This window comes from Carcharodon carcharias, chromosome 15 (assembly GCF_017639515.1).
Source record: "Carcharodon carcharias isolate sCarCar2 chromosome 15, sCarCar2.pri, whole genome shotgun sequence".
Lineage (NCBI taxonomy): Eukaryota > Metazoa > Chordata > Chondrichthyes > Lamniformes > Lamnidae > Carcharodon > Carcharodon carcharias.
The window spans coordinates 105,307,716-105,329,376 of NC_054481.1; the positions used below are offsets into that span (position 1 = coordinate 105,307,716).

Here is a 21,661-nt window from a genome sequence, read left to right on the forward strand (position 1 = left end):
CCACGGCTCCACACAATGACTAATCTGTTTTGTTTCTGTGCAGTTAATGTTGTCTGTGCTACCACCAGTAGGTGCTGCAGGACAGGACTTGAATGCATTCTCAACTGGTAAACATCACACGCAGCTAGGCTGCGTCACAACTACAAGACTGAAATGTAGAGAAGTTCACCGCAGGAAGGTTGGATCGAACAATCTTGGAGGACTGAGAATTTTCCAGTTATTGCTCTCCCACACTGATTCTATACGGACACAGTTTATTGCTGTATACGGAGGAAGGGATTTAACATGGAACAATATTTCTCAAGCTGGAGAGCTTTCATTGGCTTTGAAAGCAGTAGTTATGTCTTGGGTTTGCATATTTAGATGCACCTCAAGGATTAGATCTGCTCCCAGGGCAGTGATTTGGCGAATGTAGACCTCAGATTGGACCATGCAACAGTTTGAAAGCAAAAGCTGACCTCAGGTTGGTGGCATATGCAGCAGGGTAGAGATGAAAAGGCAAAACTGCAAATGTTGGATATTTGACACAGCAGACCAAATAGCATCTTAAAGAGAAACACAGGCCAGTTTCAGGTGAGGACCTTGCATCAGAACTGTGAAAGGAACGGATGTCAACAATCACATCAGCTGGAAGAAAAATAGATTTTAATCTCCTAGCTGCCTTCTCTAGTGAGAAGCACTGGAAACTTTACTATGTGTGAAAATTAGATTCTGATGACCTCTCTTAAATGGACAGAAGCCCTTATAATTTTCCCATTGTATTATGTAACCTGATCCGTGTTAGGTAAAATCCTAAATCCAAGTAATGGCACTTGAAATCTTTTTTGTCGAAATTAATAAATCAGCATTCACAGATGAAATAGCGACAGTAAATCTGCCTCCTGCTTAGTAATTTTTTTTCCAGATTCAGGCAAATTATTACATATGAACATACGAATTAGAAGCAGTAGGTCACTCGGCCCCTCAAGCCTGCTCCGCCATTCTATAAGATCATGGCTGATCTGAATGTAACCTCAACCCCACATACCTGCCTACCCCTGATAGCCTATTGTTAATCAAGAATCTTTCTAGCTCAGCCTTAAAAATATTTAAAGACTCTGCTTCCACCACCTATTATTCTGATGTCCCAAAAAGCATCAATATCAGGGTCTTCTTTTGGAACAGTCCCTTTCTTTCTCTTATACACCACTAACTGTGCGGTAGACTGTGGAAGAGTTCTTTAACTTCTTGCCTGTGTTTCAATCTAATACTCAACCAGGTCACCACCCAACCCAACTACTCATTGCCCACCAGTCTGTTCAATGATGCAGTGTGTGGAACCAGAAGCCAAAGCACAGCACCACTGCTCAAGAGAGCAATGTATTCAGAAGCCAAATAGTGCATCTCACACAACTATATATACTTGGTAAGGATCACGATAATGGATGCAGTGGGTTACTCCCTACTTACTATTATAATGCAGAACTTTGCAAAACTGATTAATTTAATTATTCTTAAAACAGAGCAGGACCTGGATCCAGCCAAACTAACTTGGATTTAATTTAATGGTTGGTGCTGTGGATTTCTCTGAGCTAGTTTGACAGCCTGACTTCTTAGCAAGCTGTTCACTGTAGTTATAGTTTGTTAAATACTGTTTATTAACCTGATATATATTGTCCTTTTCATTTGTAATAGTTACTTCCTTGTTAACTCTTCCCACCACATGATTCAGTGGGTAAAAGTGTGGTAAAAACCATGAAGCTCACCAGTTCAATATAAGGTCAATGCTGTTAGCTGATAGTCTGGGTAATATAAGAAAAATAAAGTAATGGAAAGGATCATCAACAGTGCTATCAAGTGGCACTTTTTAGCAATAAAATGCTCACTGATGCCCAGTTTGGGTTCTGCCAGGGTTACTCAGCCCCTGACCTCATTACAGCCTTGGTTCAAACATGGACAAAACAGCTGAACTCCCGAGGTGAGAGTGACTGCCCTTGACATGAAGGCAGCATTTGACCAAGCGTGGCATCAAGGAGCCCTAGCAAAACTGGAATCATTGGGAATCAAGAGGAAAACTCTCTTCTGGTTGGAGTCATACCTAGCACAAAGGAAGATGGTTGTGGTTGTTAGAGGCCAGTCATCTCAGCTCCAGGACATCACTGCAGGAGTTCTTCAGGGTAGTGTCCTTGGCCCAAACATTGTTGGCTGCTTCATCAATGACCTTCCTTCCATCATAAGGTCGGAAGTGGGGATGTTCGCTGGTGATTGCACAATGTTCAGCACCATTCATGATTCCTCAGATGCTGAAGCAGTCCATGTCCAAATGCAGCAAGACCTGGACAATATCCAGGCTTGGGCTGGGCTGACAAATGACGAGTAACATTCACGCCACACAAGTGTCAGGCAATGACCATCTCCAACAAAAGAGAATCTAACCATCGCCCCTTAATGTTCAATGGCATTACCATCACTGAATCCCCCACTATCAACATCCTGGGGGTTACCATTGACCAGAATCTGAACCGGACTAGCCACATAAATACTGTGGCTACAAGACCAGGTCAGAGGCTAGGAATTGTGTGATGAATAACTAACCTCCTGACTCCCCAAAGCCTGTCCACCATCTACAAGCCACAAGTCAGGAGTGTGATGGAATACTTCCACAAAACTGAAGAAGTTTGGCACCATCCAGGACAAAGCAGTCCACTTGATTGGCACCACATCCAGAAACATTCACTCTCTCCACCTAGCAGCACAGTGGCAGCAGTGTGTGCCATCCACCAGATGCACTGCAGGAATTCACCAAGGCTCCTTAGACAGCACCTTCCAAACCCACGACCACTACCACCTAGAAGGATAAGGGCAGCAGATGGATGGGAACACCACCACCTGGAGGTTTTCCAAGTCACCATCCTGACTTGGAAATATATCACCATTCCTTCACTGTTGCTGGGTCAAAATCCTGGAACTCCCTAACAGCACTGTGGGTGTACCTACACCAACATGGGCTACAGTGGTTCAAGGCTTCTGTACCTCCAGACCACAATTCCTTCTCCTGATCACTATTGAGTGATCTATATGTGAGATATGTCATGAAGGCAGAATATGCTTTGACTGCAAGGGCCTCCATTGAATTGCAGTACTAGCACTTCCTACACAGGGATATATATGGTTATGGTTGCCAAGGACTGCTGCCAAACATGGAGCAATGTGCCAGTATGTTCCTGTTTTCGGGAAACAAGCATGTATGGAGAGGAAATTGAGAATGGGCGGAGCTGAAGATGTCCTTTTATTGGTCTGTGTCTGTGGACTCTGGATTGTAACTAGCCAGCCACTCTAGATGAAATTTGGTATCTATTGATAAATACCTTCCTACTCTGCCCAAGCTACAGTGATTTGCAATTGTGAATGGTAGAACTTACCATATCAAAGATCAGCTGAAGCGGTTGTTTGACATAAAGCATTAGGACTGACCAGCCTGCTCTATTCAGAGATGGCATAATCTAGCCCAGCAGAGACTCTCACACAATTAATTTCCTGAAGGAAAGTCCTTAAAAATTTCTGACCAAGTAATCACAAAAATCTATCCTATTTTGGAAGCAAGTAGCAACCTGAACTGAACTCTGAACCCTATACAATGCATCAACATGCTTTTGAAGGTTGTATGGTCAAAACTACCCACTGAAATTGGAATGATAGGGTCCAATATAAAATGACCTCAATTCATTTATGGTTACAACTGCCTCATGTAGATATTGTTGATCCTGGCTGTAGAATCAAGAGGAGCTGCCAAGCAAAGGGATACTTCCTTTCTAATAAGGAAAATCAGTATCTTAGCATCCTGTACTGCTCTTGTGTACCTCTTCACTGCCAATTACAGAGCATTGTGTCCTGTGTACTCAGGTGAGTGATGTGGTCATGCACTGGATGATTGGCAAGGGAGGGAGGGTAGGGGCAAAGGTAGCATTCAGTGAGGGAAGGGATTTTATAAGGGTTAAGACATCACAGCACAGCCCGATATCCATAATTATGAGCTTTCTAGCAGGTGTTACTGGATAGTGAACAGGAGGAACAATGTCTATTTCATTCCTTCTCTGCTTTGCAAGCCCAACGACAACCGTGAGGCCAACTGGAGCACTTCCATTCAAAGCAGGTTTCTGCATAGGCATGGATCTAAACTTGGTCCTTGTGACTCAGTAACACTGGGCCGTGTCTTTACCTGCTAGCTCACTAGAACAAAATCGTATCCGAATATCATGAAGGTGATTTGCAGACATCACCCATCAATCTGTACTCGCTGTCCTACAGTGGCGCCATGTTCACCAAAGCCTTGTTTTAAAACTGCCTTCCTTGTGTTCAAATCCATTCAGGCCCTCGGTCCTCCCTATCTCTCCAACCTCCTCTAGCCCTACAAACCTTGGGAATTCTGCATTCCTCCAAATCTGGCTTCTTGTGCATCTTCAGCTCATGTTCCCTACCGTGAGTGGCTATGCCACCATCCATCTAGGCTCTGAAAATATCTCCCTTAACCTCTTTACTCTCCTTTAAGACACTTTAAAACTTAACTGACCAAAGGTTTTGGTCACCTGTTCCAATATCTCCACATCTTTGACTTGGTCAATGCCACTATAGAAATGCAAGTTGATGACATTGAGGGTTGAGAAGGGGTACCTGGATTTCCACAAACAGCAAAGGTATGCTTCAGCTTGTATTCGCATCCTTTGTACATCCTAAAAAAGAAACCTAAACACAGTTGTTTCGCCGGTCAAGCTCTGAAAAATTTAGGAAATATTTTGCTCTGTTGGCCTTGACAGTAACACTCAGTGAACACCTGAACCTCTGAAATGCAAAACCCTCTGTAGTTCAAGCTTCAGTTTCTTGGCTCTTTGTGCAATGTCTGAGTGACTGAAAGCACAGTGTGTGCATTGTCTTCAGTCCACTTACAGGCACCCTGCCAAGAATCCCAGCTACACAGCATTCTTTGTACCAAAATGATTCTAGAGTGGATCCAGCTGTGGCACACAGTTCAACTGCCTTAAAGAGTCATTGTCATCCTGTTAGGGAACAGGAAAGCATGGAAACAGCTCAGAAAGCAAATCAGTACAAGCCAAGCAATAAAGTAGATAAAGCAGCAATTCAGGTGGAATCTTTACAATGAAACACCTTGGAATCCTGTTACAAGTTAAAAAGGCTGCACTGTTCAGAAAATTCCACACATTGTGCGATTGAAGGACCCAGGTCGACATTATGCCAAATGCCATATTGCCATATTGAACAGAAGGGAGATAATTGAAATTCAGAAATTTCCAATAAGCAAAACAAACAGAGCCTACTGTCAAGAATTAAATCAGGTTTCATTTGGACAAGCATGGGTTAATAAGGGACAGCCAGCATGGATATGTTGGAAGCAAAGAGGATCTGACTAACCTGATTGAGTTCTTTGATGAAGTAACAGAGAGGATTGATGAAGGTAGTGCAGTAGATGCTGTAATATATGGATTTTCAAAATGCATCACACAATGGACTTACTACACATAGACATATGTGATAATTAAAGGATGACAATAACTTGAGTAAGTAATTGGCTAATAGGTAGGAGGCAGAAAGTAGTGCTGAATGGATGTTTTTCTGATTGGAAAGAAGTGGGGTCCCCCAGTAGCAGAACCCCATTGCTTTTCTGGTTATATATGAATGATCTGGGCTTGGCTAGAAGCTGTATAATTCCAAAGCTTGCAGATGATACAAAACTTGGCAACGTAGTAAACAGTGACCAGAATAGTAGCAGACTTCAGAAGGATATAGATTAAATTACCCATTTAATCAATGTAGATTAAGTGTGAAGTGATGCATTTTGGGAGAAACAATATGCTGAGGCAGTATAATCTAAATTGTACCATTTTGAGTGGAGTGGGGGCAAGTGCAAGAGCAGAAAAAAGAAAAGCTTGCACTTATATATTACCTTTTATGACCACCAGATGCCCCAAAACAATTTACCGTCAATTAAGTGCTTTTTAAAGTGTAGTCACTGTTGTAATGTTGAACCAGAGGATACATATGTAGAAATCTTTGAAGGTGGTGGAATCAGATTCCATTGTAACTTTCGAAAGACAACCGGACATGTACTTGAACAAGATTAATTTGCAGGGTTATGGGGAAAGATGCTATGAGAAGAATGCACCATCTGTGGCTAAGGAAATTAAGGATTGAATCAAACTGAAGGATGTACAATGCTGCAAAGATTAGTGGCAGCTCAGAATGTTGGGATAATTTTAGAAATCAAAAGATCACAAAAAAAGTAAAGAGGAAGAAATTGCAGTATGAGAGAAAACAAGCAAGAAATATAAAAACTGGACAGTAAAAGCTTTTACAAGTATATAAAAAGAGAGTAGCTAAAGTAAGCATTGGTCCTTTAGAGAATGAGACTGGAGAATTATTAATGGGAAACAAGGAAATAGCAGAGACTTTGAACAAGTATTTTGTATCTGTCTCTCTAGTGGAAGACACAGAAAGCATCTCAAGAATAGTAGAAAATCAAGAGGCAAAAGAGAGGAACTTAAAACAATCACAATCACTAGAGAAAAAGTACTATAAAAACTAATCCTACTTAAGGTTGTAAAGTCCCCTGGACCTGATGGCCTGCATCCTAGGGACTTAAAGGAATGGCTACAGAGATAGTGGATGCATTGGTTGTCATCTTCCAAATTTCCTTAGGTTCTGGAAAGGACCCAGTGGATTGGAAAATGGTAATTCTAACACCACTATTCAAGAAAGGAGGGTATCACAAAGCAGGAAACTATAGACCAGTTGGTCTAACATCTGCCAGAATCCATTACTAAGGAGGCGGTAGCAGGACAGTTAGAAGATCATAATATAATCAGGAAGTGTCAACATTGTTTTGTAAATGGGAAATCATGTTTGACAAATATATTAGAGTTCCTTGAGGATGTAATAAGCAAGGTGGATAAAAGGGAAATCAGTAGATGTTGTGTATTTGGATTTCTAAAAGGTATTCAATAAAGGTGCCACATTAAAAGTTATTATACAAGATGAAAGCTCACAGGTGTTTGGGGGTGATACATTAGCACGGATAGTGAACAGCTAACGAACAAGAAACAAAGTCGGGATAAATAGGTCATTTTCATGTTGGCAAACTGTAACTAGTGGAGGGCCGCAGGGATCAGTGCTGGGGCCTCAATTATTTATGATCTATATTAATGACGTGGATGAAGGGAACAACTGTATTGTAGCTAAATTTGCTGATGATACAAAGATAGGTAGGAAAGCAAGTTTTGAGGACGATACAGAGTCTGCAAAGGGATATAGATAGGTTAAGTCAGTAAGTGAACAAAAATTGGCAGATGGAGTATAGTGTGGGAAAATGTGAGGTTGTCCACTTTGGCAGGAAGAATAGAAAAGAAAATATTATTTAAATGGCAAGAAACTGCAGAATGCTGCAGTACAAAGAGAACTGGGTGTCCTTGTACATGAATCACAAAAAATTAGCATGCAGGTACAAGTAGTTAAAAAGGCAAATGGAATGTTTGCCTTTATTGCAAGAGGGATGGAGTATAAAAGTAGGGATATCTCGCTGCAGCCGGACAGGGTATTGGTACTGTGTACAGTTTTAGTCTCCTTACCTAAGGAATGATATACTTGCATTGGAGGCACTTCATAGGAACAGGAGTAGGCCATTGAGCCTGCTCCACCATTCAATACGATCATGGCTGATCATCCACTTTAATGCCTTTTTCCCACACTATCCCCCATATCCCTTTGTCATTGGTATTTAGAAATCTGTCAATCTCTTCTTTAAACATACTCAATGACTGAGCTTCCATAGCACTCTGGGGCAGAGAACATTTCTAATCTTGGTCCCCTTATTTTGAAATTGTGTCCCCTGATTCTTGACTCCCCAATCAGGGAAAATGTCTTACCTGCATCTACCCTGTCCATCCCTTTTAGTATTTTGTATGTTTCAACAAGATCATCTCTCATTCTTCGAAACTCTAGAGAATACAGGCCAAATTTACCCAATCTCTCTTCATATGACAGTCCTGCCAGGCTGGGAACAAGTTTGGTGAACCTTTGTTGCATTCCCTCTATGGCAATAATATCCTTCCTAAGGTAAGGGGACCAAAACTGCACACAGTATTCCAAATGCAGTCTAATCAGGGTTCTATACAATTGAAGCAAGACTTCACTACTCCTGTACTCAAATCCTCATGATAAAGGCTAACGCACCATTAGCCTTCCTAATTGCTTGCTGCACCTGCATGTTAGCTTTCAGTGACTTATTGATGAGGACACCCAATACAACCTTCTTATTGATACTAATTTCCTTCAATTCCTCATTCTCCCTAGCCCTTTGGATCTCTAATTCTGCAACATTTCTTCTATCTTCCTCAGTGAAGACAGATAAAGTAACCATTTAGCTTCTCTGCCACTTCTCTATTCCCCATTATAAATTCTCCAGACTCTGCCTATAATACTAATTTTTTTTTAGCGAAACATCTTTTTGCGTTCCTATAGAAGCTACTAGTTTACATCCATATCCTATTCTCCCTTTTATCAGTTTCTTGGTCCCTCTGCCGTATTCTAAAATCCTCCCAGTCCTCAGGTTTACTACTATTTCTGGCAGCTTCATAGGCTTTTTCTTCTAATGTTACACAATCCCTAACTTGCTTTGTTAGCCATGGTTGATTGACTGTTCTTTTAGGGTTTTTGTGACTTGAAGGAAAGTACAGTTGCTGTAAACAATGTAATAGTTCTTTGAATACTATCTATTGCCTATATACCACCATACCTTTTAACGTATTTTCCCAATCCACCTCAGCCAATTTGTCCCTCATACCTTCATAATTTCTGTTCAAATTTAACACCCTGGCTTCAGATTGAACCACCTCACTTTCATACATAATGTAAAATTCTATCATATTATTGTCACTCATCCCTGAAGGTTCTTTTACAACAAGATTATTAACTGGTTTTCTCATGACATGAGATCGAAAATAGCTTGTTCTCTAGTCAATTCCTCAACATACTGCTCTAGAAAGCCATCCTGAACAAACTCCAGAAACTCATTCTCCACAGCATTAGTGCTCATTATGTTTACCCAGCCTTCATGCAGATTGAAGTCACCCACAATTACTCTATTACCCATGCTACATGCTTCTCTAATCTCCTGCTTAATACCATGCCCCACACTACTACTATTGTTTGGTGGCCTATTAACAACTCCTAACAATGTTTGGTGCCCCTTGCTGTTTCTTAGCTCCATCCAACAGATTTCACATATTAAAAACAAAAAACAAAAAAACTGCGGATGCTGGAAATCCAAAACAACACAGAATTACCTGGAAAAACTCAACAGGTCTGGCAGCATCGGCAGAGAAGAAAAGAGTTGACGTTTCGAGTCCTCATGACCCTTCGACAGAACTATATTGTTCACATATTGTTCTTCCAATTTGAGATCCTCCCTTACTAATGTACTGATCCCATCCCTTATCAGCACAACACCACCTCCTTATCCTTTTTGCCTGTATTTCCTCAACTTTGAATATCCTTGAATATTCAGTTCCCAGTCTTAGTCACCCTGTAGCCATTTCCATAATGGCAATTATATCATACTCATTTACCTCTATTTGTGCCTTTAAATCATCTACCTTGTTGCAAAAACAGAATTACCTGGAAAAACTCAGCAGGTCTGGCAGCATCGGCGGAGAAGAAAAGAGTTGACGTTTCGAGTCCTCATGACCCTTCAACAGAACTTGAGATGAGGGCTCGAAACGTCAACTCTTTTCTTCTCCGCCGATGCTGCCAGACCTGCTGAGTTTTTCCAGGTAATTCCGTTTTTATTTTGGATTTCCAGCATCCGCAGTTTTTTTGTTTTTACCTTGTTGCAAATTCTGGTTCAGAGGAATTTCACTAGGCTGATTCCTGGGATGAAGGGGTTGTCTTATTAGGAAAGGTTGAGCAGGTTGCGCCTATACTATCGGGAGTTTAGAAGAATGAGAGGTGATTTTACTGAAACATAAGATTCTGAGGGGGCTTGACAGGGTAGATGCTGACAGGATGTTTCCCCTCGCGGGGGAATCTAGAACTAGGGGGCACAGTTTGAAAATAAGACACCATTTAAGGCGGAGTTGAGGAGGAATTTCTTTTGAGGGTTGTTAATCTTTGGAACTCTCTTCCACAGAGAGTTGAGCCTGGGTCATTGAATATATTAAAGAATGAGTTAGACAGATTTGATTGACAAAGGAGTTGAGGGTTATGAAGGACAGACAGGAAAGTGGAGTTAAGGCCACAATCAGATCAGCCATGATCTTATTGAATGGGGGAGCAAGCTCAATGGGCTGAATGGGCTACTCCTGCTCCTATTTCGTATGATCTTAAGAAAAGGCTGGGGTGTAGGACTAAATTGGGTAGTTCTTTCAAACAGTCATGGCAGGCCAGAAGGCTTCCTTCTTTGCTGTAGGATTCAAAGATTCCAAAGAAAATATCCTTAGATTTACGGGAGCCTTTATCCAAATAGTTTTGCAGTCTAAGGAAACACCATAACATCCAATGTTAGTAGATATATGGACAAACTGTTGGAGTCTAGGCAACTGCATTAATTTATGGAGGTATAGTACTGTAGTGGTTATGTTAAGTGGACTAGCCATCGAGGGAACATGCATTCAAATCCCATCATGGCAGTTTGAGAATTTGAATTCAATGTTAAAAAGTTATGAACAAGAAGCTGATATCATTAAAATGGCCATGTAGCTGTTGGATTGTCATAAAAACATAACTGGTTCCTTAATGTCCTTCAGGGACGAAATCGTTACCCAGTCTGACCTATATGCGACTCGTCATACCCAATGTTGTTGACGCCATTCAGTTGTATCTAACCAGCCAGTCATCCTCTTGAGAGCAACTAGGAATTCACATTTACCCATATCAAGGATAACTTTAAAAAATTGGAATTCCTTAGACACAATATTGATAGATGTTTTCGTGAAATTGACGTGTGTCTGGACTTTGGTTGTACTGGTAGCACAGGAATGCAGATCGCATTTTGTAAGGGACTAGAACAGGGAGATTGGCATGAGATTGCACGAATGAAGACAACTTCATGGCTGTAATCTTTGGATTGATTATGAGGCTCCTGGCACTAACTCAAGTAAATTCAAAGTGATCTCAAGAAATTCTATATAGAGTGCATCAGGCTGTGGGGCAGCAAGAAGTGGAGGCAGTAAATAGGACAACCATGGACAAATTTGTATGGGGGTGCAGGTGGGGTAAACTATCATAGCCTCAGTAAAAAAGATAAGTTTTGTTACCAATACCACTTAAAAATAAGCCAAACCATACAATTTTTTTAGTTTCAAGGAGCAGCTTCTCTATTATCAGTAGGAATGAGATTAGATTTTGGTTAGTGGTCCAAAATATTTCATTTTTTGAAATTTCAAATTCAAACCATTCTTTAAAAAAATTCTAAAACTATGGCACTCAACATTTCAAACCTATCACTGGGGTGGGTGTGTGGAGGGAAGAAGAGTAAAACAGCTAATGATTGCAACAGAATCTTTCACAGTATGTCAATTTAAAAAAAAAATCAGGTCTAAATGTAGATATATCAGTTACAAAAACAGTTGCAAATCATGGGAGATTTAAATGGAGAGATACAGTGACAACATCCTGATATAATATAGCAATACAGAATAAACCAGTAACCTATAATCAGTACCTCTTACAATTCATCTAATTTCATGTTTTCCTATTATTTACCCCCCAAATGTTCTCCCTTCCTCGTGAACTTCTAATATGGTTGGGTACAGTTCCACAGATACTGGCAGCCCTCCATTATATTGCTCCAGTGGCCAATCTTCATGTGAGCCTAGTGAGTGTTGAGAGACTAGTCGACAGTGGTGGGCATCAGTTGAGCTGCAATCAGCTAACTCAGCACAGACCACAGATCTCCCTCTGCTACCTTTTCCAAGTGTGAACTCTGATGATGAATGGCAGTAGACTAAGGGCTGGCATAGCCAAGTCTTACCCAATATCTCTACATTTGTGCACACGCTTCCAACAGCAGTAACTGAATAATAATCAGCAGCAGGAATCCTTGATGATATCCATCTCCCAATCACAAAAATACAGAAGTCAAGTCTATAGACCCTACCACTGTCCCACTTGAGGTCAACTCAGCACAGACCAGAGACTGAACATGGATCCCTTACTGGGCCATGTGGCTCAGCTACTCAAATAAAATCCACTGAACTATCAGGGAAGCCTGTCTCCAACTTGTGTCTTGATTTCAAAGTGTACTGATCTGATCCAAGGTAGGTTTTATTTGCTAACTGATATCCTGTTTATGGTACCCACCAAGAATTTAAACAGACTTTGACGGACTCTGCTAAGGGTCACAGCCTCAGATCATGGTTTTATCTTGTTGCAGGGACTGCATGATCTGATCTCGACATCCATTTATAAATTTAAAACACTCTTGTTTATGGCTGCTCCTAGTAACTGCCTGGTAAACAAAGATACATACAGTACAAAGTGTCCTGATGTTATAAGAGTGTAATGTGCACAGGATCTGCTGTACCAGATTTGCAAAGATAAGATCCATCTCCAAACACCAACTATGTAAATGGTGCAAGCACAACAGGTTTTTATCCACAATTTCTTCTGAACAAAGATAACCAAGTGTTTCTGAAGCAGCTGTGATGGTTCAGCCCAGTAATAAGAATACCAGGAACAGCTAATCCTTACAAAAAAGGCGTAACTTTTCTCATAACTAGAACCCTTTAAAGCTTAAACAATGATTTTATGACAATTATAAACATGATAAACCAGAATTAGAGAAATGCATAAAGCACCTTAATTCAGAGAATTAATTAAACTAAATTATAAAATTCTGATGATGTTCGATTTTAGGTTTTGGTGACTTCAAAAGTTCAAATCAACCATTGGTTTTGAAAAACCTGGTTCCCCACATTCCTGGTTTAGGATTACTACACTTAACATTTGACTAACACACATCAAATTTTTAATTAGTAAAATAGTTTAAAGACTTAGTGTTCTCCTAGCACGTGCACAACACAAATTACTCCTCAAGTTTTCCAAACATTGACCTCTATACCAATAGAGGTATTGGTACCTCTACCAATTTTTTTAAAAAATAGTTCACTCCGTTAAATTGCAATTTCAATTGTGGAAACGTGTTAGACATGTACTAGTGCAGTTGTTGATAACTTGACATCATAAAGATAGCAGACTACCAGGGCAGCCCCAATGAGATGTCTCCACTCCATCGCCATATATAAAAGAGAAGATGGATCAGCTGTTTCCTTGCCTACACAACCAATCAGATCAACAGGGAAGGAGTTAAAACCAGGAAAGAAATACACATTTTTTAGATTGAGCAAAATGGTACTACTTTCTCTAGTTGCTCCCAGTGCATTAACAGTATAGTTATATACAGTTATACAAGCACATCATTCCTTACACTCTTGGTGTCAGAATTAACACATTCATTACTAGAGCTACTCCTTGAAATCACTTTAGAGGAATCTATGGTCACAACGTAATTCCAGAAGATGCAGTTACCACAGTTGTGTGGAGTATGCAAGGAAAAGCAAGTGATGTTGACAAGACATTCGGTAAGACATTTTAACAATTATCCACTCATCAAAAAGGTAGTTATATCTTTACAGCCCACCTGAAAATGTTGGCTGTCAAGGGACTAAATGCCAGCTGGCAGGCTATTTACATGCTCAGTACAGAGAGAATGCTGCCATAAGTTCTATAATGTGCTAAGATTTTTATTCTGTGTATCAAAATTATAAGTGCCTTCAACATTACCATGAAAGAATTGTTTTGAGTTTTACAAATATTTACAGCACTGTGTAACACGGTTCAAGTCTGGGGGGGTTTGGGGTTTCCTTTCTTTTTACACAAGTTAATCAGATCAGACCAAAGCACAGAATTCCAAAAGTACTATGTACAAACGCCATTAAAAAGTACAAGGAGACTGCTTGCTGCTGGGTAGGTAGTTACAGCATTCATGGCTGGCTCAGACAACGCAGCCCCTGTTTTCTTGGGAGTACCAGTCCCCTTGCATCCCCGTCCTATTTGGAGTAGGGGGGCTTGTTTACTCAGTACCAGTTTTTGCTGCGTATTGGAGACCATTTTTCACCACATTGGCTTAAATCAGACTCGGATCGCTCCAAACAACAAAAGATAAAAAAAAAAACAAAGGAAGGACTGTGGAAAGAATTTATAAATTAATGAGACTGAACAGATGTCCTGACAAGCATAAAATACTCTCACATCTTGAAGGGCAGCGTTAGGGAGTAGTGAAGCGCACTTAAGAATGAATGAAAGTACAAAGTCCGCATATGAAAATAAGATTTCTCTGAAAATGCATTTTGGCACAGGTAAAATTGTATGTTTTTTTCATCTCAGTAAAGTTTGAATTCATGGTTCCAAGGATTCAGCATTTCCCACCAGCTTTATTTCCCTTTTCAGCTTAAACTGTTCATCCCTCTTCTCTCAGTAATCAGCCCATTTGATTCCTTTTCGAAGAAAGGAGATTTACAAAAGGAAAAAGTTGATCATTACAACTGAAGGTGGGGTTGAAAAGCATCCCAACTCTGGCCCTGCTGAAACAGGTAGGGATTCTGAGGTCCTGCCTTCAAGTCCATCAGAGGGGGTCCAGGATGCTACCATGATAAGATCCATAGCAATCTACTGCCATACAGTCACCAAGTCACTAATATAGTGCAATGGTAATCCCAATTCACATAAACAGGAATCGCCGAGAGTGCAGGATTACATAGAGGGGTTTCCACTCTGCCACTGGAGCCCACCAGTTCGCCCAGGACTGGAAACATTGTAAACACGTAGCTGCCCATTGTCCAAATCGGGCCCTGCTTGGAAGAAGATTGGCAGTTGGCAGTGTAACGGAGTCCAAGATTAAAAAGGAGAGCAAACCAAATGCTCACACTGAAGCAATGACGATCATTAGATGAGGGGAGATGTTGGAGATGCTGGCGAGCAAATCTGGGGCTAGACGAGACAAATGACTTTCAGAGAATTCACAGGGTGGGAATATCTGAAGAACATAAGCAGGCTGCAAAGAGAAAAGGCACAAGATCAGTGGGTGTAGCCTCCAAAACATAAAAACATTGGCAGATTTTCTATAGAATAAGAACTACCACAAAAAATTTCAACATAAAATAATTCCCAACAAATTTCAAACTATGTTTCATTTTGAAATGCCAAACGTTGGCTCACTAACAAAGATTCTATCTTAATTAGTTGAGGAGGTGCAAACAACAGCCTTATTCAAGCACTCATGCGAGAAATCTCAAAAATGAAACCCTCCCCTTTGAATCCATCAGTATCCACAATTTCTTAACTGACCAGATTCCTCTTCTGAAATTCAGTTAACTGGGAAAATCATACAATGGGGGAGAGAGGCCTGCAGTTCAAACTGGTCAAGAAAAGAAGGCATATGTTAATAGAAAAAAAGGTAAAACTACTCAATTTTGGTGCGGAAAGGGAGAGACTAGAGCAAGGAAGGAAAGAGTCACCTGCCTTTCTGCTATGGAATGCCTCTGCCTGAAGCACACAGCATCCCACTGCAAAATGGAAATAGCCAGTTCCTACAGCCCATTGGAAAGGTTTACATTCCTGTGATGCTGCTTGGCTGCATTCCAGAGTTCTCTTTGCTTGCTGGGGACATTATGGTATTTCCAGTTGCTGCAGCAAAGCTAATTCAAAATGATAGCATTGATACAGCATAAAAGACTAAGTCAGAGGGCAATAATCAGTCACTCCTGGGTGGATGATACGATCTGCATCCCAACATTCATTCATCTCCTGTTCTGCCCCCAGAGTGGACAAAAATCATGCAAATAGTAAATTTCTGTTTGATCATATACCTGATTTGAGCCAGGATTTGGAACATTGATGATTCCAGCAGCTTGTTTGAGTTGTAGATAGCTAATAAAACCAGCCTTCAATGACTCTGTTTGACTCACTACATCTTCCTGATCACGACCACATGGTAAAGCCAACAATAAGCAGTAATCAGTTTCCACCTAGAAAACAAAAAAAATTGTCAGGTAGTCTTTATTCCAACAGTTATTTCCTACCCTGCACCTGCCTAAATTACAGTCATATTGTTACCGACACTGTGTTAAAAAGAAAGAACATTCACTGCACTTCAGCATGGCTACCGCTTGTAAAGTCACTTACCGTCATTCTGCGTGCTACACCTTCCAGCTGCGTTGCCTCCAACCGCATGCGCTGAGCAATTCTGAGAGGAGGCCCGCCCTCAGGTGCTGGAAGTGACCGATGGGCTAGCACATTGTTGCCAGACACAAAATGTAGCTGCACTGCTGCTGTGTCATTCTTCAGAGCTAGCAACCCCTGCCATACAATTGGGTACTTCTAAAAGGATAAACATTTTAAAATGTAAATCACACTTAACAGTCCTTTAATCCTGCAGCATTTCAAGTGCTATCCATGCAGACCCTCTAAAGATATGACATCTTCCCTGAACTGATATGAAAACCCATGAATATGAAGGACATTTATACAGCCAGTACAAGTGGGAGAAACCATTGAAATGAGAGGTAATAGTTAAGGGAATTTTTTTCACCTAAACATGGTAGATTACTCACCTAATTAGAATATTCCTCAATGTTTCAAGGAAGTTTTCATTTAAAAGTAGTTTATTCCTCTAATTAAGTCGCAAGTTAGAGGAATAAAAATGTTTTAGAAAACATACCAAATGAAAAAAAATTGACTAGATGAAAGTATGAAACCAATTGGAGCGGATGAAAAGTAAAGGGTCATAAAATAAAGCTGAGAGATAAATGTAGAAAAGGGAACAGTTATGACCAAGGGGGAAACAGACTGATGCCACTTTACTCAAGTCTATATTCAAACTTGACATTTTACAAATGATTTGCAAACCTTGGGTTGATATAATTTAAAATTCTTTTACATTGATAAATAAAAGCTAGTCTTTTTAACTACGCAATGGAATTCATGCTTACTGTTAGAAGCTGCACCATGTCCACAGGTCTCTGTGAACCTGACGGTGGCTGTGGTTCCTGCTTTCCAGTGGTTTGAGGATCCGGCCTGGACATCACAGGTGGTGGGGCTGCTCCTGGTGTTGAGGATTGTGTGGAGATAAAAGATGGTTGTTTTGGAGTTGGGGGCTGGTGTGGTGAGGATAGTTCATGTTTGATTGGCATGGACACTCCAGTTGGAGAAGGATAAGAAGTTGGATTAGCTTCTGGTTGTACCCTCTCCCTCTGTAGATGCTGCAGATGAGGTGAGTGCAGTTCCATCTGCCCTGGTAGTCTGGTGATAGATACATGATGAGGATGCTCAGGAGCTGCAGATCCCTTGGTATCCTGGGATATTTGTGGAGTTTTACTTCTCTGGCCAGGGTGTACATGTTCCCCTTCTGAAATACCCTATTAAATAATAGATAGTTTTATAAACATAGCATTGGAAACTTTCCTGTATGCAAACCACCCCCCTCCCCGCAACCGCCAAGTTATATATATATATACATTAAGACTGAGTCTATGAGTAGGACCTCCAAATCAATCTGAAATATGCTCTCAACAAAACTAAAAGAGATTTTCCTTAATTCCTTAATCATCTGAGATTTGTCTTTTCAGACTTAATTGTTTTGAGTGCACTATGTCAAGATGTAGCTTCTATCCCACAGATCTTTTACAGCATTTGAGTTGAAGCCTTTGACAGGAACATGGTAATAATTTCACACATTATGTGGAAAAACTAGAATGAGATCTTTAACTGATAATTCCTTGAACAAAATTCCTTCAGGACAGACTGACGTAAACTTGCAGTAACCTAGTCTGATCTAATGGTATTCTGTTATGGAGGAAAACATTTCCACTACCTTCCAACATGTCATTTCAAGTGATGACATGGTTTGGTGGTGGTGTGGCAGGGGAAATTTTGGAAGAAAGAAATGTAGATGACGGCATCAACTAGGTGTTGAAAAGCCTTCCTGCACAATAGCTCTTACATATCTATCTATAAGCTGGAATATAAAAGCCCCATGCCAAGAGAATGTGTTGCATCTCAGTCACAAGGGGTTAGTGATTTTAATTATTTTAAATCTTAATTCTTGAAGACAGATTTTGGTTTTGTTGAGGGTAAAGCTTCAACGGAAGCAGATTGACAATGCTTCAGTCAATCTTAAAAAGAAAATCAGCATAGATAAAATAACAAATACCTAGACCCTCACCACAAGAATCCTCTGGGTGCAGCTTGACACACATGAGAGAGATAGGGCATGAGTTATGTACAGGTGACAAAAATTAGTGATGAGTATCTTCAAGGGGAGAGGAACAGCACAAGTAAAAACACTCAGCATAAAAAGTAGAAAGAACAGGTGGGAAATGAGGAAGTTCTAATTTTCTCGGTTGTTTACAGGGATATATATGCAATAGGATTTGTCCAAGGAAGGCCTAGGAACTAATGTTTGTTTAAGTCCTCCAGCTTGGGGCGTCTTGCTTCATGTCAAAATGGGAGTGTGGACCCAGTTCCAAAGGTCAATTCCAAGTATATGGGAGGCACCCTTTGATAAAAAAGGTTCTGCAGCAAAGCAGGCAAAAATACAGGCACGAACTTCTAATTGGAACAAAAACAATAAGGTACTCCAGTAAGTGTATCGAAAAGCATGCTCAAAATGATGACAACATTCAATCATTCAAAAACTTGAAAAATCAGTTAATTCTAAGCCAATTTCTTTAAAAATAGCTAGTCCTATAGGGAAAGCAAAATTTATACTACCACCAACAGGTGGAAGGGGGAAGCTATGTCTGAAATTGGTGGGGGGAAAGGGGAGGCAGATCATCTGACAAGACAATGTCAAACTTTGATGGGAATATTATTTCAGCTCTCTGCTCAATTCCCTCCCTACCCTAGGTGAACTGACAACCTTACCCAAGGGCAACTGCAGATTCAATGAATGAGCAAGATGCTCTATTTTGTCATTTAACTTGAGAACAAAACTGTCCACAATCATGTCACTTTGACACAATGCCAGAATATGACAAATTCCAATGTTTTTTGCATAGGTGTTCAGGGACAGAATTCAAAACAGGATCTTCACAGTATCAGCCAAAAATGCCTTGTAGCGGCAGAGATGTTTAAGATAAGGGAAAAACGTAAATTGAAACAATTTAGTCATCAAAGCCATCGTCAAATCAATAACTTACATCAATAAAATTCCTCTGGTGGTGAGTAATCACAAAATGCTCGATTTCCTTATAATGTGACATTACTTAAAAAGGATTTACAGTGTTGCCAACACTAAAGTGCCATCTTTGGCTTACTGGTTGCTCTTGACTCAGTCAGAAGGTCATGGCTTCAAGTTCCACCTCTGAGACTTGAGCACCTACTCCAGGCTCACAATTCAGTGCACTACTGAGTGAATGCTAGACTGCCAAAGGTGCCACCTTTTTGATGAGACATTAAACCAAAACCCCATACCACCCTATCAAGGAAATGCAAAAGATGCCAAGATTCTATTCTAAGAATGCCAGGAGCCATTCCCCCAGTGTCTTGGTCAATATTTATCCCTCAATCAACATCAATAAAACAGATTATCTGATCATTATCTCATTGCTGTTTGGGTTTGGCTTCTATTACAACATTACAACAGTAGCTACACTTGAAGAGTATGTCATTGGCTGTAAAGCACTTTGAGATGTCCAGTGGTTATGAAAAGTGCTAGTTAGATGCAAGTCTTTTCTTTTCAGGCTGGATAGTAAAGGGCAGAGAGGGGGAGGAGTTTCCGAAGTATATTCAGAAGAATTTTCTACCAGTACAATTCTGATCCAAAGACAGGTGAGGCAATGCTAGAACTGGTTCTGGAGCTTTGTCAAGTGGAAAACATATCAGTAGGGGGACAATTAGGGAACAGTGATACTAGTATATGGTTTAGGTTAGCTATGAAAATGGCACTGCACCTTAGGAAGGAAGTGAAGATATTAGAAAAAATTTAGGAGAATGGTTTCAGGAATGAGGCACTTCAGTTACGTGCATAGACTGGAGAAGCTGGGGTTGTTCTCCTTAGAGAAGAGATCATTGAGAGGTCATTTGATAGAGGTGCCTGTACAGAGTAGATAGGTAGAAACTGTTTCTGTTGGCTGAAAAGTCAAGAACCAGGGATAGTGACTTAAGGTGAATAGCAAAAGCACTAACGGTGACATGAGGAAAAACCTATCCATGCAGTGTGTGGTTAGGTTCTGGAATGCACTACTTGAGAGTGTGCTAGAGGCAGAATCATGGCTTTCAAAAGGTAATTGGGTAATTACCTGAAAACAATTGCGGGGCTACGAAGAAAGGGGAAGGGTGTGGGCTAGCTGATTTGCTCGAGAAAAGCAGCATGGACACAACAGGCCAAATAGCCTCCTCCTATGCTGTATCCAATCAATGATTCTACAAATTTCAGTAGCAGATGAGCTGAGGCAGATGCAGAGACAGACAAGGTGGAGATGGACAGTCTTGGCGATAGATTGAGTATGTAAGTTCAACTCAGGGTCGAATGGATTGCTAACAATCTGACTCAACCTCAAACAGTGGCTTGGGAAATGGACGGAATTGGTGTCGGGGGCTTAAGACAATGGTTTCAGTCTTCCCATTATCTAGTTGGAGGAATTTCTGCTCATCCAATTCTGGATATCAGACAAATAGCATGATAAATTAGGAGGCAGTAGTGAGGTCAGGAGAGGTAGTGTCGAGGTAGAACTGGTGTTGAGGTACATCTGGATGTCACAATATATGTAGTATGTTCTACATATATTGTGTTTTTGGAAGAGTCGCCAAGGAGCAGACTAGAAATATGAGCGGCCAAGTACAGATCCAGGATAAGAGGCTCCAGGGGTGACAGTGTATGAGTAGGAAGTGCAAAAACAATGAAGTTGTGCTAAATCATTTTAAATTATTGGTAGGTCCCAGGTGGAGTATTACATCCAATTCTGGGCATCGAACTTTAGGAAGGATGTCAAGGCTTCTGAGAGGATGCAGAGAATTTACTAGAATGGTACTACGGATGAGGGACTTCAATTACGTGGAATGGCTAAAGAAACTGGGATTTTACTCCTTAGAGCAGAGAAGATTATGAGAATATTTAATAAAGACGTTCAAAGTCGTGAAGGGGTTCGATAGAGTAAACAAATTTTCCACTGGCAGAAGTGTTGGCAACCGGGGACAAACACGTAACGTGCAAAAGAGCCAGAAGTGAAATGAGGAAACATTTTTTTAATTAGTGAGTAATGATGATCTGAATGTACCTGCCTGAAAAAGGTAATGGAAGCATATTCAGAAGGAAATTGGATAAATACTCAAAGGGGAGAAATTGCAGTGCTATGGGGAAAATCAGAGGGCTGGGACTAATTGGACTGCTCTTTCAAAGAACTGACACAGGCACAATGAACCAAATGGCCTCCTTCTATGTTTTACAATTCTAAAATTCTGTTGAAGTAAACTAGCTACGGGAACTTGCACATCTTAAAAACGAACAAGAGTGGCAGTGGCTGAGTCCCAAAAGTTGGCTGATCCCATGACTTTGTCAACGGGGAATAATGAGCACCAGGAGAACTGATGAATGTAGACATCTTAAGCACAACTGTTA

At 40.6% G+C, this 21,661-nt stretch overlaps 2 protein-coding genes across 9 annotated transcripts in view; one reads left to right on the forward strand and one right to left on the reverse strand.

The window, feature by feature from the left end:
• Positions 1-951, forward strand: part of zbtb17 (zinc finger and BTB domain containing 17) — a 41,131-nt gene extending 40,180 nt beyond the window's left edge. The window contains exon 16 of the transcript XR_005945257.1: positions 72-951. The gene's annotated coding sequence lies outside the window, so the exon portion shown is untranslated. The remainder of the gene's footprint in view (positions 1-71) is intronic.
• A 12,820-nt stretch (positions 952-13,771) lies between these two features.
• The window catches only part of spen (spen family transcriptional repressor), an 88,500-nt gene continuing 80,610 nt past the window's right edge, over positions 13,772-21,661 (reverse strand). For all 8 annotated transcript variants that reach the window (XM_041207245.1, XM_041207240.1, XM_041207238.1 and 5 more), the window contains 4 exons: positions 17,034-17,459; positions 16,228-16,422; positions 15,912-16,070; positions 13,772-15,097 (listed from right to left, as the gene is read on the reverse strand). In XM_041207245.1, the coding sequence (XP_041063179.1) occupies positions 14,966-15,097; positions 15,912-16,070; positions 16,228-16,422; positions 17,034-17,459 (912 nt within the window). In that variant the 3' untranslated portion in view covers positions 13,772-14,965. The remainder of the gene's footprint in view (positions 15,098-15,911; positions 16,071-16,227; positions 16,423-17,033; positions 17,460-21,661) is intronic.